At 36.9% G+C, this 16,028-nt stretch overlaps 1 protein-coding gene and 2 long non-coding RNA genes across 9 annotated transcripts in view; 2 read left to right on the forward strand and 1 right to left on the reverse strand.

Moving 5' to 3' along the window:
• The window catches only part of LOC102489218 (uncharacterized), a 30,453-nt gene extending 21,001 nt beyond the window's left edge, over positions 1-9,452 (forward strand). For 6 of the 7 annotated variants that reach the window (XR_334845.1, XR_334847.1, XR_334842.1 and 3 more), the window contains one exon: positions 2,604-2,630. This is a non-coding gene — a long non-coding RNA (uncharacterized LOC102489218). Of the gene's footprint in view, positions 1-2,603; positions 2,631-9,369 lie in introns of those variants that run through there. The other variant, XR_334843.1, reaches the window with a different exon arrangement.
• Positions 9,453-10,759: 1,307 nt separating this feature from the next.
• LOC102490183 (uncharacterized) lies at positions 10,760-12,706 on the forward strand. Its single transcript, XR_001370512.1, has 3 exons — positions 10,760-10,790; positions 11,602-11,631; positions 12,617-12,706. It is a non-coding gene; the product is annotated as an uncharacterized LOC102490183 (long non-coding RNA).
• A 14-nt stretch (positions 12,707-12,720) lies between these two features.
• On the reverse strand, positions 12,721-13,588 carry LOC106735087 (olfactory receptor 4C6-like). The gene is given in 2 exon segments (XM_014588661.2): positions 12,721-12,871; positions 12,873-13,588. Coding segments are annotated over 2 exon segments (867 nt in total).
• Between the last annotated feature and the right edge of the window lie 2,440 nt (positions 13,589-16,028).

Below are 16,028 nucleotides of genomic sequence, written 5' to 3' on the forward strand. Positions count from 1 at the left end.
GTCACTAATATAGAGACTAGCAGAAGATGATGTCTTAGAGAAAGAAGTGAACTTCATTGTTAAAAAATTAATTTTATTTTAATTATTTTAAAATTAATTTTACCTTCATTATTATTATTTTAAAAATTACTATAGCACACATGCACTCATCAGAGAGAGACAGAGAGAAGAGAGAAAAAGAGAAAGTTACAAAGCAAGCCACCAGGTCCAGGTCTTGAACCATATTTTGTCATGAAGAAATTCAACACCTTAACTATCCCACTTGCTAGTCCACTGTACTTCATTTTTTATGAGAGTGAAATGAAGTACCATTGAAGAGGTTCTATCAGAAGAAACACAAAAGTTAATCTACCTATAAGATCACTCTGGCTCCTATATCAGAATTCAATTGGAGTGCAGTGGGGTGGGAGGTAGAAGTAGAAGCAGGAGGATAAGCTAGGGAGTAAATTTCAGTAATCTAGGTGAAAATTAAACTTGCTAGTGAAACTAGGATGGTGTTACTAAAGGTTATAAGAAATTTTGTTTCTGGATATATTTTGAAGGTACAACAAGCAGAATTTCATCTCAGAAAGGATGTGAAGTAGGTGAGAGAACAGTGAAGACTGTGTCATGGTCTGATCCCACTGCTATAGCAGAATACCAAAGACTGTTTGATTTGTCAACAATAGAAATTTATTCCTCACAGTTTGGGAGGCCAGTAAATTCAAACAGTCAGCAGATTCAGCACTTGGTGAGGGCCTGTTCTTTATAAATGGCTCCTTCTTTGCATCTTCTCTTAGCAGGAGGTGTGAAGTGTGTATCTTTACATATCAGAAGGAAGAAGAGAGTAAACTCACTCTTTCAAGTCCTTCTGTAGAATTCTAATCCCAATCATGATAGAAATGATCCTTATCATCTACTCACCTCCAAAGACCCCATATATTATTTACTTTGGAGGTTAAATAAAAACATACAAATTTTGGATGAATACAAATATCCATGCCATAGCAAAGTGACTTAAAATTATTTGGACTAAAATCTCATAGATGGAATTGCCATCACATGAACAGAGGAAGCCTACAAGCATGGAGATGGTGGTGGAAGTGAAGGGTAGAATCCTTTGTTAGACTTCTGAATTTGAGATGTTCATTTAACAAGAAAGTATAAATCTAGTCAAGCAGTTAGGTGTATGAGTCTTGAGTTAGAGAATATATTATAAAGAGATTAAAAGTTATGGGCATTTAGTATTTAGATAATTTTTAAAGCTATGGGATTTGGTGCACTGAAGCAGTATGTAATGACAGAGGGAAAAAAGACCCAGGTCTGAATCCTGGGCTCTGTAACTTTCAGAGGTTACAGGGAAAAGGCAGACTCACAGAGTGACCTATAAAACAGGAAGAAAATCAAGAAACCACAGAAAGTTGGAAAACAAGTGAAAAAAAATGTATCAGGAACTCAATATGATAGAATATTTTTAATACTGCTGACGGATTTACTAAAATGCTGGATGAAAACTGCCCATTGAATTTATCAATGTGAAGGTGATTTGCAATGTAGAAAAAAAAAGTGTATTTAGGTGGAGTGGTAAGGAAACCTGTTGGTACAGGGTTAACATGCCAGATCCAAATGTATGCATACCCAAACCGCTGAGAGGAGACAGGAAGAGAAGAGATTATGAAGTGGTAAACCCCCTGAGGAGTTATTTCTCTTTCCTTCTCTCTGTCTCTGACTTTCTCTGAAAGTGCATATTCCCTATAGCAAAAATCTGAAAAAAAGAAATCATTTGGCATTATTGCCTACAGTTGTGTGTAATTCTTTTGTAACAATTTTATCTGTATGTATGATACTATGTAACTGGTTGTAAAATGATTGAAAATATCCATATCAAATTAATGAGACTGCAAATATCAGTAGGCTCTTAGAAAACACAAAATAATTGATCTAATGGGATTATTCATTGATGGGTGTTTAATCATAAAAATCAGTATCTCAAAATGTATATAAAATAAACCATAGTTTATTTAAGATTAGTAGTAAGAGACATAGAAATATCATAGCATGCAGTAAAGGGGATAACTCACAAATTGAAATAGTGGTTTCAACTGAAAAGGGAAATCCTAAATAATTTAGACCACAGAGAAAGTTTAAAAAGTGGGACCAGCAGTTAGCGTAATGGCTACATTGCTGGACTCCCACGTAGTTGACCACGGTTCGAGTCCCAGACCCGGTGGCTTAAAACTCACGCCGGGCGTGTGTGCATGCGTGTCCAAGATCCCAAGAGGAGAATGGAGGAGAAGGGATTGCGGTGTGGCCATTGCCCAAGGGGTGACTTCTCGCTTCCTGTCTCTCTGTCTGTCTGGCGAGTGCATGCGCCCTGTAGCGAAAACCTCTCCAAAAAAAGAAAAAAATAATTACTGATGAGGAGGCAGTAGATGGTGGAGCAGTTATGTCAGTGGACTCCAGCATGGCTAACCACATCTCAAGTCCTGGACCCAATGGCTTGAAATTCATATTGGAAGCATGTATGTATCCAGAATCTGTAGAGGAGAATGAAGAAGGAATTGTGGTGTAGCCATCACCCCTGAGGGGTGATTTTTCACTTTCTTTGTCTTCTCTCTCTCTAGTAAGTACATGTATCCTAAGGCAACACAAGTGGACTCCAGCATGGCTAACCACATCTCAAGTCCTGGACCCAATGGCTTGAAATTCATATTGGAAGCATGTATGTATCCAGAATCTGTAGAGGAGAATGAAGAAGGAATTGTGGTGTAGCCATCACCCCTGAGGGGTGATTTTTCACTTTCTTTGTCTTCTCTCTCTCTAGTAAGTACATGTATCCTAAGGCAACACACCCCCCTAAAAAAAAGAAAAGAAAAAGTAAAGAAGTAAGTATGTGTAATATTCTTCTAATTTTAGATGAAGTTCAATTTGCATATCAAAAGGATAGTTAACTAAACACACATATGGATAGCCCTTAAAATCTGACCAATATTTAAGGAAATATTGATAAACTCTAGAGAGTCAGATTAGGAAATCACTAACTTTGAAGAGGACAGTTTCATCCTATAACATAATGTAAATTTTGTTATGCAAATATATATGTCTTACAATAAGATATTTCTAAATTAGAAAACTAGAAATAAGTAAAGGTTTATTAAAAATGAGAGTAAAAACATGAAAATAGCAATAAGTAGTAACTTTAAGAGATATTATGCTAACTTTAATTGCTTAAATAGATAATTAAATTATGGTTACTCTTTATAGAAAAGGAGATTAAACAATCCAAATTAAAAGCAGAATCTCCAATCATCCTACAATAACAGGATAGTTGAAAAATGTAGTTTCTGGGGCCAGCAGGTGGAGTGGTGGTTAAGGATGCTGGACTCCAACATGTTAACCATGGTTCAGGTCATGGACCTGTGCTTTCTCCCTCTCTCTCACTCTATTCCTCTCCAGTCAAAATTAAAATGAATACATAAAAGTTAAATAAAATAATTCTAAAAAAATCTAATTTTTAAAATGTAGTTTCCAAAGCATCATGCTTGAGTGAAGACATTAGTCAGGTTACAGAAATATAAGAAGTGGAACATCAAGTCAGATCCATAGGAGATACAACCCCATAATGTGCATCTAACTTGAGTAGTGTATTATTTCAAATATATAGTATTTATCAGTAATGCTGATATTAATTATTTACTCATTTATTTCATTTTGTTGACTGACAATGAGCATAAAATTATAGTCATGAGGAACTAAAACTTGGAAAAATCTTTTCTTTTTTTAGACATTTTTGTCTTAGGACACATTTGCTTGCCAGAGAGAAAGAGAGACAGAAACAGTGAGAGGGAAAGTGAGAAATCACCCCCTGGGGTGATGATCATGCCACAACGTCTTTGCCCCCATTCTCCTCCCAGTATCTTAGGAATGCATGCATATGCACATGGCATGATTTTGAAGCCACCAGGTCTGGGACTTGAACTGTCATTGGCCATATGGGTGTCCAGTGGCATAATTGCTATGTCATCTATCTTTTCCCAGATTCTACCTTTATTAAGGTAGAATACCTTACAAGTTTACCTTGTTGGTATAAAGACTTTCCTCCATGAAGAGAAATATATTGAGTAGTGATGAGAATAAGCATTTTCATTTTCTTAGTTTATATTTTTCATATAGCTCATTAAACTTACATTCAAGTTGAGATGCTGTTAACTAATGAGTATAGTCAAAAGAAGCCAATCCATGGTGGAGTTGATAACAAATTTACAACTTAAAATCAGCATAATGATAACTTTACCTAAAAATATTTAGATTAGACCCTAAAGTGCACAGATGAGCCCATATAACACCATTAAGATAGATTTTTCATAAGCATGCCTTCTTAGGAATAATACCATGGATAGGTTCTTTGGGAGTGGGTGGCATACAAGTCTGATCCAGAGAGGAGAATGGAGGAGAAGGGATTGCGGCGTGGCCATGCCCCCCTTGGGGGGTGATTTCTCACTTTCTATTTCTCTGTCTCTCTCTGTCTGGTGAGCGCACATGCCCTATAGCAAAAATCTCCCCCTCCCAAAAAAAATGCCAGAATTCAACACTGGACAGTTTACTTAGCATGTTCCTTTATATACTTGGTAGGTAATATACCATTTAATGTCTGATTGGTCTTGTAAATGTACTTTACCTATAGCCTTTCCAGTGAAATGCCCTTCTTCCAGTTTCCCAGCCAAAAACATGAAGTCAAATAATAATAATAATAACAACAATAATAAAACTATAGGTCACAGCTGACTTAGAAAAAGAACATCTTTGCATTTGCTAACAAGATATATTTATAGAGAATCTGATCAATTTTTTCTCTCACACTCCTAACATCCTAGTCTGAGATCCATCATCACTCCCTTAGATCATCATGATAGATGCTAATCATTTATCCTACTCTTCCTCTTGTTCTATTAAGTCTGATTTTAGTACAACAGTCAAGATTCATTTTAAAACTAGATTCAAATCAGAATATTCCTCTGTTCTAAATCCAGTAATGGTTCCATTTCACTTAGAATAATAGGCAAAGACTTTACTATTATCTGACCTTCTGTTGCCTCTTTGGCTACTTTCAGTATTGCACCCTTGCTCCCTTGACTTCAGACGGTGTCTTCCTAGGTCTCCCTGGGCACATCAAGCAGGCTTTCACTCTGTGGCATCAGCATCAGGTCCACCTGTTTTCTCTGCTCACAACATTCCTGCATTAAGGGTGCATGGCTAATACCTTCATCACTATACGACATTGTTCCAGTCTGCCCTCAGTGAGACTGCCCTTATCACTATACTTAACATAGTAGCTCAATCCGGACTCTCAAGCCAGTAATTGTGCACTACATTTTTCTCTTTTAAAAGTATTTATCATCTAGCATACTAATTAATTAATTAATTAATTAGTTAATCTATTGGGTTTTTTTTTTTATCTGTTCCCACTCAGAAACCTCAAGAAGACAAGAATCTGTCTATTTTAATCATGAATATATCCCAAGTTTGATGCCCAGTGCTTAGGACATAGGAGGAACTTATTTTGCACCTTGTGTCAATGTTGTTAAGTACTTGGAATTTGAAATCTGTGTCAAAGACCTTAAAACTAAGGATTTCTGGGGCCACTAGGTAGCATGGAGGTTAAGGCACTGGATCCCATGTCTCTACATGGTATGAGTCTGGGACATGGAAGTTTGAAAAACACTGTAAATTCATGCCCAAAATCCTGAGAGGAGAATGGAGGAGAAGGGGTTGTTACATCTTGTTCAATGCTCTGGAGGGTGATTTCTCTCTTTCTCTGTCTTTCTCTGGCAGGCACACACACTCTATAGAAAAACTAAAAACAAACAAATAAGAGCCAGCAGGTGGCACAGTGATTGGGTGATATATTCCCACATGTTCTAACGTGCTTCGAGTTCCAGGACTGACATCTTGAAACTCAAGTGAGCACGCTCTATAGCAAAAATCTCTCTTAAAAATATATATATAAAACAACAAACAAACAAAACAAAAAGATTTCTGTTTTTCTTTAAGAACATTTCATGGGACCAGCAGATGGCATAATGGTTGTGTCACATAATTCCCACTTAAGTCAAAGTGGTTTGAGTCCTGGACTGGTGTCTTAAAACTCACACCAGGCATCCCTCCAGGGGGGATGGCCATGCTGCAATCTAGTCTCCTCACGGGATCTTGGGCATGAACACATATGTGCCTAGCATAAATTTTAAATCACTAGGTCCTGGACTCAAATCATAGTCAAATAATGGTAGTTCAGCAACATAACCATTATGTAGTCTGTTAGTTCTGACAGTGAAAAGATTCTGAAAACCACGCAAGAGAAGATACAAATAATCTAAAAACTGCAACCAATACACAAGAAAATAAACTCAAAAAACCATGTAGGCCAGGAGGAAGTAGCTGACATATTCAGAATGCTGAAAGAAAAAAAAATCATCAGCCAAGAATACATACCTGGCAAAGCTATTCTCAGTAATAAAGCAGAGACAGACTTTCCTAGAAAACTAAAGCTGAGAGAATTTCTTACTCCCAGATTTGTCATGCAAGAAATTATGAAGGAGTTTGTTTTGTTTATTTGCTAGCAGGTGGCATCTGCTTACCAGAGAGAGAGGGAAAGTGAGAATATATCCATCATGGAATATAGTCATGCTTTGATTCCAATTCCAGTTCTCCTTTTGAGATTTTAGGCATGTATGCACATGTACTTAGTATGTTTTTCAAGTCTCTGATCCAGGATTTGAATTGTGTGGTCTTCATGTGAAATCCAGTTGTATTAACCAGCACGGTACTGGCTGACCGAAGAATTCTTAAATGAAAAGAAAAAAATGATAAGCATAAGGAAGAAACATCTGGAGGTATAAAAGTCACTGGTAGAAATAAGTATATGAACAAATTCTGAATATGCTAATCCCATCATGATGTGTAAGCTACTCATATATTTTATATAAAAATTAACAGACAAAAACATTAAAAGTATTACAAGTTAGTAAAGGATAGAAAATATTAAAAATACAAATGATAGCATCAAAAATTCAAAATATTGTGGTCAGCAGGTGGCATGGTGGTTAAGGTTCTGGACATGCACATGTGGACACTGGTTCAACTTCCCGAACTGGTGACTTGAAATTCATGCTGGGCACATGTGTATGTGTGCCCAGAATCTCCCAGGAGGAAAGTATAGGATAAGGGGCTGCAGTGTGGTCATATTCCCTGAAAAGTGATTCTTCACTCCCTGCTCCCCACCCCTCCCCCCCCACACACACACACTGTCTCTCTGTTCCTCTGGTGAGTGCTCACACCCTATGGCAAAAATCTAATAAACAAACAAATAAAAAAATATTAAATTATATTTGGGCAGATGAAGTTGAAATGCTGAATGTAATCTTTTTTTTTTTAGTATCTATGTTATCAAAGTCAAGTTTCTATCAGATTATAATCATCTGTACCAACTGTAAATGCTTCTAGTCAGTCTTATGGTAACCATAAGGCGAAAACTTATAAAAGATACACTAAAAATTAAAAGTAAATGATTAGGACATATTACTAAGGAAAAAAATCACAAGAAAAGATAGAGATAAATAAAGGTAGAATACAAAACAATTTAAAAACAAGTAAATAAAAAGTAGCAATAAATCCTTATTATCAATAATTGACTTGACTGTATATGTATTGAATTACTCAATTAAAAACACAAAGTAGCTGAATAAATAAAAACCAAACTCCAATTATACGCTACCTACAAGAATCTCACTTCTCCTGTAAAGACCCTCACATTTGATATAAAGTGGTTAAATATGGAAGATCTAATGCAAAGTGAAGTAAGCTAGACTGAAAGAGAGTCATTGTATATCCCCACTCAACATGTACTGAGTGTATGCACTTTGTGGAAGAAATTGAAAGATTGGTACGTATAAAAACACGGAGAGCAACTATGGATACTAGAGACAGTGCAGGAGGAGGGTGGAAAAAGGGGGAAGGTAAAAGGGAGGGGATCGAAAGGAAAAAGAAGAAAGCAAAAGAGACACAAAAACAGAAAATTATCTGCTGATAATGTGTATAGCAATATCTTTGATTGGACTAATACAGAGTGTATTCATGAAGGTTAAATTTATTTGGTATGCTGTAATGATATACAGTGACTGAGTGTAAAATATCAAATTAAATTAAATTAAATTAAATTAAAAGAATGAAAGTGAAGGAAGGGGAAAAATATTCCCAGAAATCTTAAATGAAAAGAAACAAAGATAACAAAAACAGAGAAAAATACAACAAAACAGTAAACTAGAGACCAATGTCCCTGATAAAATATAGATACATGGGAAAGCTCTGGGTTTGTGTCAGGAGACCTCCTTAACTACATCAGACATACACAAAACCATGATCTGGCTTGGGTGAGGCTGGGGGAGTTTTGTGACATCAAGACTCTATTGGAGGTTCCTCTCGCTCTGTCTCCCATCTCAAGAAAAAAAGAAATAAGCTATTAAAATAATAAAATGTAATCTAATACTTTTGCTGGAATTACTCAGACAACATCCCTTCCTTCCTGATTAAGTTATTGAGTAAGTGTTTTAATACTGGAGGCCAGTCTGGAGTGGTACATTTAGGATGCAAGACACTGTTATTCTTTTGTCCAGTTGTGCTAACTCCTATTCTATCATTTTCGTTTCTGATGTAATCCTCTCTGATTCATGGGATGAAGACAAGGGAGAGTAAGAAATCTCTTTAGTGTCCCACATAACTCTATGACTGTCATTTTCTTGGGTCTACAAAGTCTCTTAACCAGATATTTAAAGTGTGGCAAAAATTACTTCAAGGTTAGCCATATCCATGACATTGGACCCTAGTGATAATTTTCTTAGATCCCTAAGGTCCTTTTTATGCAAGAGGTCTCAGCTCTTAATGTGGAGATGTGCTGTTAAACTTGTTTCATTCATATTTTATTGAGGATTTTTCTATCTATATTTTATAAGGGACATTGGTCTTTAGTTTTCTTTTTGTTATATCCTTCTCTGTTTTTGTTGTCTTTGTTTATTAAAATTTTTGTTTTTAGAAATATTTTACCCATTTCCTTCACTTCCATTTTTAAAATGTAATTTCATTACTATTACATTAATATTTTATTTAATGTCAAGTAAATTATTAACATTAATAAATTATTTAATATTAATGACACATTATACATTACTGTCAACTAAGGCTTGGGTAGGTGGCTTGATAGTCTTGTCTGGGATCTCCTACATATTCTGGCCCTAGCTATTTTAAGTCTAATCTAATATGATCTTGATCTGAATATTGGTGTTCACTTTTTGGTAGTCTGTCATCCAGAATGTTAGTCTGGGCTTGTTCTCTTGACAGATAGTACCACGGAGAAAATGGAAGGGCACAAGGCCTCCTAGGTACAGATTCAGAACTGGAATTTCATTCTTGTCTACCACCTTGCATCAACCAAAGTGAGTGGCAAGAACTGACCAGAGTCTCAGTGGGAAATAATGAGGTTGAGTAGATATTCAGAGGTTATGACTGTGTCCACAATGTAATACATCTACTGAACATGCTTATTATGTGCCAGGTATTTCCCTAAGGGTTGCATAATTTATTTTATTCAATCTTTAGCAGTGCCCATAATACTACTTCATCCTCTGTCATTGTTCATACAGGTCTGACTAGATGGAAACTCTTATCATTTGGCAAACAGAAGCAACTTGCTCATGCTTTTAAATTCAACTTCAATGCCATCACTTTCAGGAAGTTTTTCATTTAGTCAAGTGACTGGGTCAACAGCTTTTTATCTATACCCCATTAGTGTTTTAATAATGGAGGACTGTAAGTTCCTGCATCACATTGAATTGAATTCAATTAATTTCTATGCTTCTTCCATTAAATGTACATTTCTTGTCCCCAGGAACTGGGTAGGTAATTTATCTTGAGCCAGTTACTTAATCTTCCTATATCTCAAGTGGCTCATTTATAAGCAGGGTAGTAGTGCTAACAAACCTACAGACACTTAGTTAAGATTCAATGTGTTAATATTTATAAAGTGCTTACAAGATGATTAGGATATTTTAAGTGCTCAATAGTGTTAGTCACTATTACTACTTATATTGGCACTGTCTTATACTTTTTCTGGCACAATACACATAACTCATAGAGTGTAAAGGAGCTAGAAAAGTTTAGACTTTTGGCGAAAATATACTCTCTCAAGGGGTTGCTGATTTATTTTAATTATTGTCTCTTTTGTATGCAGAAGCTTTTTAAATCAAAACCAGATGAGATACCACTTAACCCCAGTCAGAATGGCTGAAATAAAAAATGAAAGTAAGATAAGTGTTGGCAAAGTTGTGGTGGAAAGGCAACTCTCCTACACTGTTCGTGGGAATGTAAATTATTAGAGTCACTGTGGAGAACAATATAAAGGTTCCTCAAAAACATAAAAATAGAACTACTATATTACTCAGCAATTCCATTTCTAGGTATCTATCCAAGTGACAGGAAAATGCTCAGTAAGAAAAACACTTGCACATCCATGTTTATTGTAGAATTTTTCACAATTGCTAAGACATGGAATCAACCCAAATGTCTATGAGCTGTTGAATGGATTGAAATAGGGTGAACACATACGCTATGGAATATTACTCTGCCATTAAATTCTCCCATTTCAAGGGGTTGCTGGTTTATTTTAATTATTGTCTCTTGTTTGCAGAAGCTTTTTAAATCAAAACCAGATGAGATACCACTTAACCCCAGTCAGAATGGCTGAAATAAAAAATGAAAGTAAGGTAAGTGTTGGCAAGGTTGTGGTGGAAAGGCAACTCTCCTACACTGTTCGTGGGAATGTAAATTATTAGAGTCACTGTGGAGAACAATATAAAGGTTCCTCAAAAACATAAAAATAGAACTACTATATTACTCAGCAATTCCATTTCTAGGTATCTATCCAAGTGACAGGAAAATGCTCAGTAAGAAAAACACTTGCACATCCATGTTTATTGTAGAATTTTTCACAATTGCTAAGACATGGAATCAACCCAAATGTCTATGAGCTGTTGAATGGATTGAAATAGGGTGAACACATACGCTATGGAATATTACTCTGCCATTAAAAAATGAGTCCTTGCATTTGATAGAAAGTAGGCAAATATGGAAGTTTTACTGCTAATGGTAGCAAGCTGGCCTATGAAAGAGAGGAGAGGCATTGTATGTCCCCAACCAATATATAACAAATATCAGCACTGGGTGGCAGAAACTGAGTAACTGCAACTTACAAAAGCATAGAGAGCAATGATGATACTGGAGGCAGTGTGGGAGGAGGGTGAGAAATGGGAGAAGAGAGTGTGATAGGGAGAGAATCACAGGAAAGAAGCAAGAAACAAAACATTTACGGGACCCAAAATGGAAAGAAATCTATTGATTATAATTTACATGGTAATGTCTTTGACTGCACCAATATGCAGTGTATTCAGAATGGGAAAATTCATTTGGTATGGTGTAATGATACACAGTGATTGATTATAAAAAATAAATGCATAATTTTAAAAATTAGTTACTAATTATAGAAGTGAAAAACTAACATGCTTTTCTTACTAATAGAACACTCCATCTTGGGAGATAGAAAATAAGGTAAGTCAATTCATAATTATACAGAAATAATTATAGTTTGATCATCATTATGAAGAAAATGAAAATGTTGACAATAAAGAATAATGGCAGTAGTGGAAGAATTTTGAATAGAGTAATGGGGGAAGGCTTCTCAGGAAATTACAGTTAATCTGGTTATGGGTTAAGACATAGTGCCAAAAGTTAAAGAGAAACAGAGGGAGGTCAGCAGATGGTGTAGAGGTTACTTGGCTAGACTCCTACACTGCAAACCACAGTTTGAGTAGCAGACACATTGGCTTAAAACTCATGCCACCAGATGCATATATGTGTGAGCCCAAGATCTTGGGAGGAGAAAGGATGGCAGCATGGCCATCCCCCTTGGAAAGTGATTTCTCACTTTGCTTCTCCATCTTTCTTTCTCTCTCTCTGACTCTCTTTCTCTCCCTGGTGAGCAAAAATGCCCTAAGGCAAAAACTTCTACCAAAAAGAAAGAGACAGAGAGAGAGAGAGAGAAAGAATCAGAGGAATGGTCATATGAGGAAAAAGGGGACTCATTTTCAGAGAGGAGATGAACTGACATTGAAGTGAGAAAAGACTTTCATTGCTCTGGGGCAAATGGGAAAAAGAACAATGGGACTGATGCATGTGAAGATGAGGGACTCAGTAAGTGTTTGGCATGGCCGGCAGATGATATGGTGGTTAAGGAAGTGGACTTCTTGATTGATCATAATTCAAGTCCAAGACCTAGTGGCTTGCATGCTCTCTCTCTGGTGATTACATGTGCCCTATAGCAAATTAAAAAATAATAATAATCAATATAATTAAATAATTATATTTTTTAAAAGTGTTGAGAGAGATGGAAGCATTGGCAAGATGAAAAAGAGGTTCTAAGACAAGTCAAAAGTTTCTAAGAAAATGAGAAACCAAGGAAGGGTAATAGTGTGAAACTATCATAATCTTCACATTATAAATACTCAGATCATAAAGCAGACTAATATTTTTGAAGGTCCCATTGACTGCCAGTGGAGAATGGACTTTATCATTTCTAACACATTTCTGAAAGAACAACTCCGGATGAAAAATACGTCATATTACAGGCAAGACTATTACCTACCAACCACAATCTTTTGTTTCAGTCATAGTTTTTTTCATGGCATTTTTCACCTCTGCATTCCTCAAAGTGTATATCAAGGGATTTAACATGTGTGGAAAGATTGTATCAAACATAGTTATAGCCTTGTCTATGGGGTAGGTAGCCACAGCCACATATGGAGAGGGCTTTGAGCTGCCCTTCAGAACTATAAGATTTCAGGGAACAAAAGATAACTATATATGAAGCAATTAGGATAAAGAAGATAGCTGTACACATCATCCTACTGTTGAGGATGACTAAGAGACCCAGGGTGTGGGTGTCCATGCAGGTAAGTTTCAACAATGGAAACAAATCACATATAAAGTGATCAATAACATTGGGGCCACAGAAAGGTATTTGGTACATGAAGAGAAGTTGTACTGTGGCATGCAGGGATCCCCCCACCCAAATCCCTCCCATCATCAGGCAGCACACCTGAGGGCTCATGATGACTGTGTAGTGCAGGGGCTTACAGATGGCCACATAATGGTCATAGGCCATCATAAAAAGTGGGATGATGCCCATGCCACCAAAGAAGTGCTCTGTAAAGAGCTGGGTCATGCAGCCTTCCAGGGAGATGGTGGTGCTCTCAGAGAGGGAGTCCACAATCACCTTGGGGGTGATGACAGAAGAGTAGGAGACATCCAAAAAAGACAAGAAGGTAAGAGAAAAGTACATAGGTGACCGTAGATTCTGACTTGCGATTAAAGGTACTATAATGAGTAAGTTTCCCAAAAGTGTAGCAACATACATGATTAGAAACATAGCAGAAAATATTTTCTTCAGCTCTGGGTTCTCTGTAATACCCAAAAGGATGAATTCTGTCACATTGTTTTTGTTTTTCATTTATCAGGTATTGACATGAGTTCCAGCTGAAAGTGGGGAAACCTAAAAAATAAATATGTAGTTTTATTAGTGATTATTAGGACTCTTGTATTTCCAGGATCTTGGGGAACTTGCTGTTCATAATTGTACATTTACTCACCCTCCAACTACTTAACTTTTAAGAACCTACTAAATAGGGACCAGCAGATGGCATAATGGTTATGTTCCTGGACTCCCACATATTCTACCACGGTTTGATTCATTGACCCGATGGCTTAAAACTTAAAACTGACACTGGGCTTCTGTGCACGTGTGCCCCAAATCCTGAGAAAATGAAGGAGAAGGGATTGCACCATGGTCATTCCCCCTTGGGAGAGGAGGATGATTTCTCACTTTCTGTCTCTGGCAAGCACATATGCCCTAAAGCAAAAATCTCTCAACAAAGAGAGAGAGAGAGAGAGAGAGAGAGAGAGAAAGAAAGAATGTACTAAATAAAGAGTTTAAAATTCACTTCATTAATCCAAGTTCACCTCGTGTCTCTTCTCTCTTTATAAGTAATTCTTTTATATGAAATAATTTCTCTTTATCCTTCTTCATTTATAATTAATTTTAAAATAATTATTTATTTAATTATTATTACTATCGTTATTACTGTTAATTTTGCTACAGGGCACATGTATTCACCAGAGTGACATAGAGAGAGTGAGAAAGAGAGAGAGATAGTGAGAAAGTGAGCCAGTAGGTCTAGGACTCAATCTACTGTCAGTCATGTTGGAGCACAGTGCTTTAATCACCATGCCACCTACTGGTCTCTATAATTGTTATTTTTAAGAGCCAACTTTTTGGAGCACCTACTCATTCCAGGCACTGGAATAACTCTACAAGTAATATTATGTAACATAGGAAAAACAGAAAACAAAACAAACAAACAAAAAAACCTCACTGTGGAGTTTGGGAAATGTAATCAAGTTGGCATGGATAGTGAGTGGTGAAGCCCGAAAAGGCACTGTATTTTCTGAGTTCATCAATGCTCCCAAACATAAATATTGCTTCTCTTGTAATTATACTGGGAGTTCATTATTTACCCATGGCTATACTATTCTATTTTATCTTAAAAACTATCATTTGAAATGGATCATTCCTTCTGAGCTCTATTTTCAAATAATATGGTCATTCTCTTGTAATTTCATACTTTTTCCTAAATGATCAACATCTACTGACAATAGTCATTATATAGTCCTTGAATAGTATCATTCAGGGATGAAGATTACAAATGATGATGGTGTATCAAAGGTTCAGATGTATGATATAAAGATTCAATGGAATCAACCCCAGTCATCGTATCCTCTGTCTCATAAATAGATCATAGAATTTCTTGTTGTAATTTTGATCACAACAAGGAGCCAGATGGTAACAAAGTGGCTTACCCACATGGAAAGGTCCCAGATTTACATCTGGAGGCCTCCCTGATTATACTGGACACATTTGTCCCCATGGTCTGGGGCTGGCTGAGGTTGGAGGTAAATCATGGCAATAAAACCATGCTAGGGGTACATTCTCTCTCTTTCTCTTTGGCTTATGAAGGATATATAAAAACACACTGGGCATGCATTCAATATTCTGGACTCTGAGAAGATGAAGGACTGGAAAAATGGGATTGGGCCTTCACTAGAGCCTGGAGGGTGCTTTCTCTCTCTCTCTCTCTTTCCCTTTCCTTATTACTTTCATATGTCCATGCTGCACTATATCATGTGTATAGGAACATATCTAAAAAATAATAACAATATTGGGAACCATCAGTTAGCGTAATGGCCATGTTCCTGGACTCCCACGTAATCGACTGTGGTTCACGTCCTGGACCCGGTGGCTTAAAACTCACACTGGGCATGTGTGCGTGCATGCCCAAGATCCCGAGAGGAGAATGGAGGAGAAGGGATTGTGGCGTGACCATACCCCCTGGGGGGTGATTTCTCACTTTCTGTCTCTATGTCTCTCTCTCTCTGGAGAGTGCACGCACCCTATAGCGAAAAACTTCTCAAAAAATAATAATAACAATAACAACACATAATTCATTAACTTTTAGGTTGACTATAACTTGGGGAGATGTTGCAGATATGCTAGGTGCATTACCTTAGTTAAACCTCATGATACCACATGAGGCACCCTTACTATTCTCATTGCAAAGAAAGAAACTAATGCCCTAGAAATTTAAATAGTTTGCACTCAGGGACCAGCAGTTAGCGTAATGGCTATGTTGATGAACTCCCATGTAGTCGACCGCGGTTCATGTCCTGGATCCTAGAGCTTAAACTCATGCCAGGCGCACGTGTGTGCATGCCCAAGATCCTGAGAGGAGAACGGAGAAGGATAGCGGAGTGGCCATTCCCCCCTGGAGGGTGATTTCTCTCTTTCTGTCTCTCTGTCTCTCTCTGTCTTTCTGACAAGCACATGAGCCCTATAG

This window comes from Tupaia chinensis, unplaced genomic scaffold (genome assembly GCF_000334495.1).
Source record: "Tupaia chinensis unplaced genomic scaffold, TupChi_1.0 Scaffold000293_1, whole genome shotgun sequence".
Classification (NCBI taxonomy): Eukaryota; Metazoa; Chordata; class Mammalia; order Scandentia; family Tupaiidae; genus Tupaia; species Tupaia belangeri.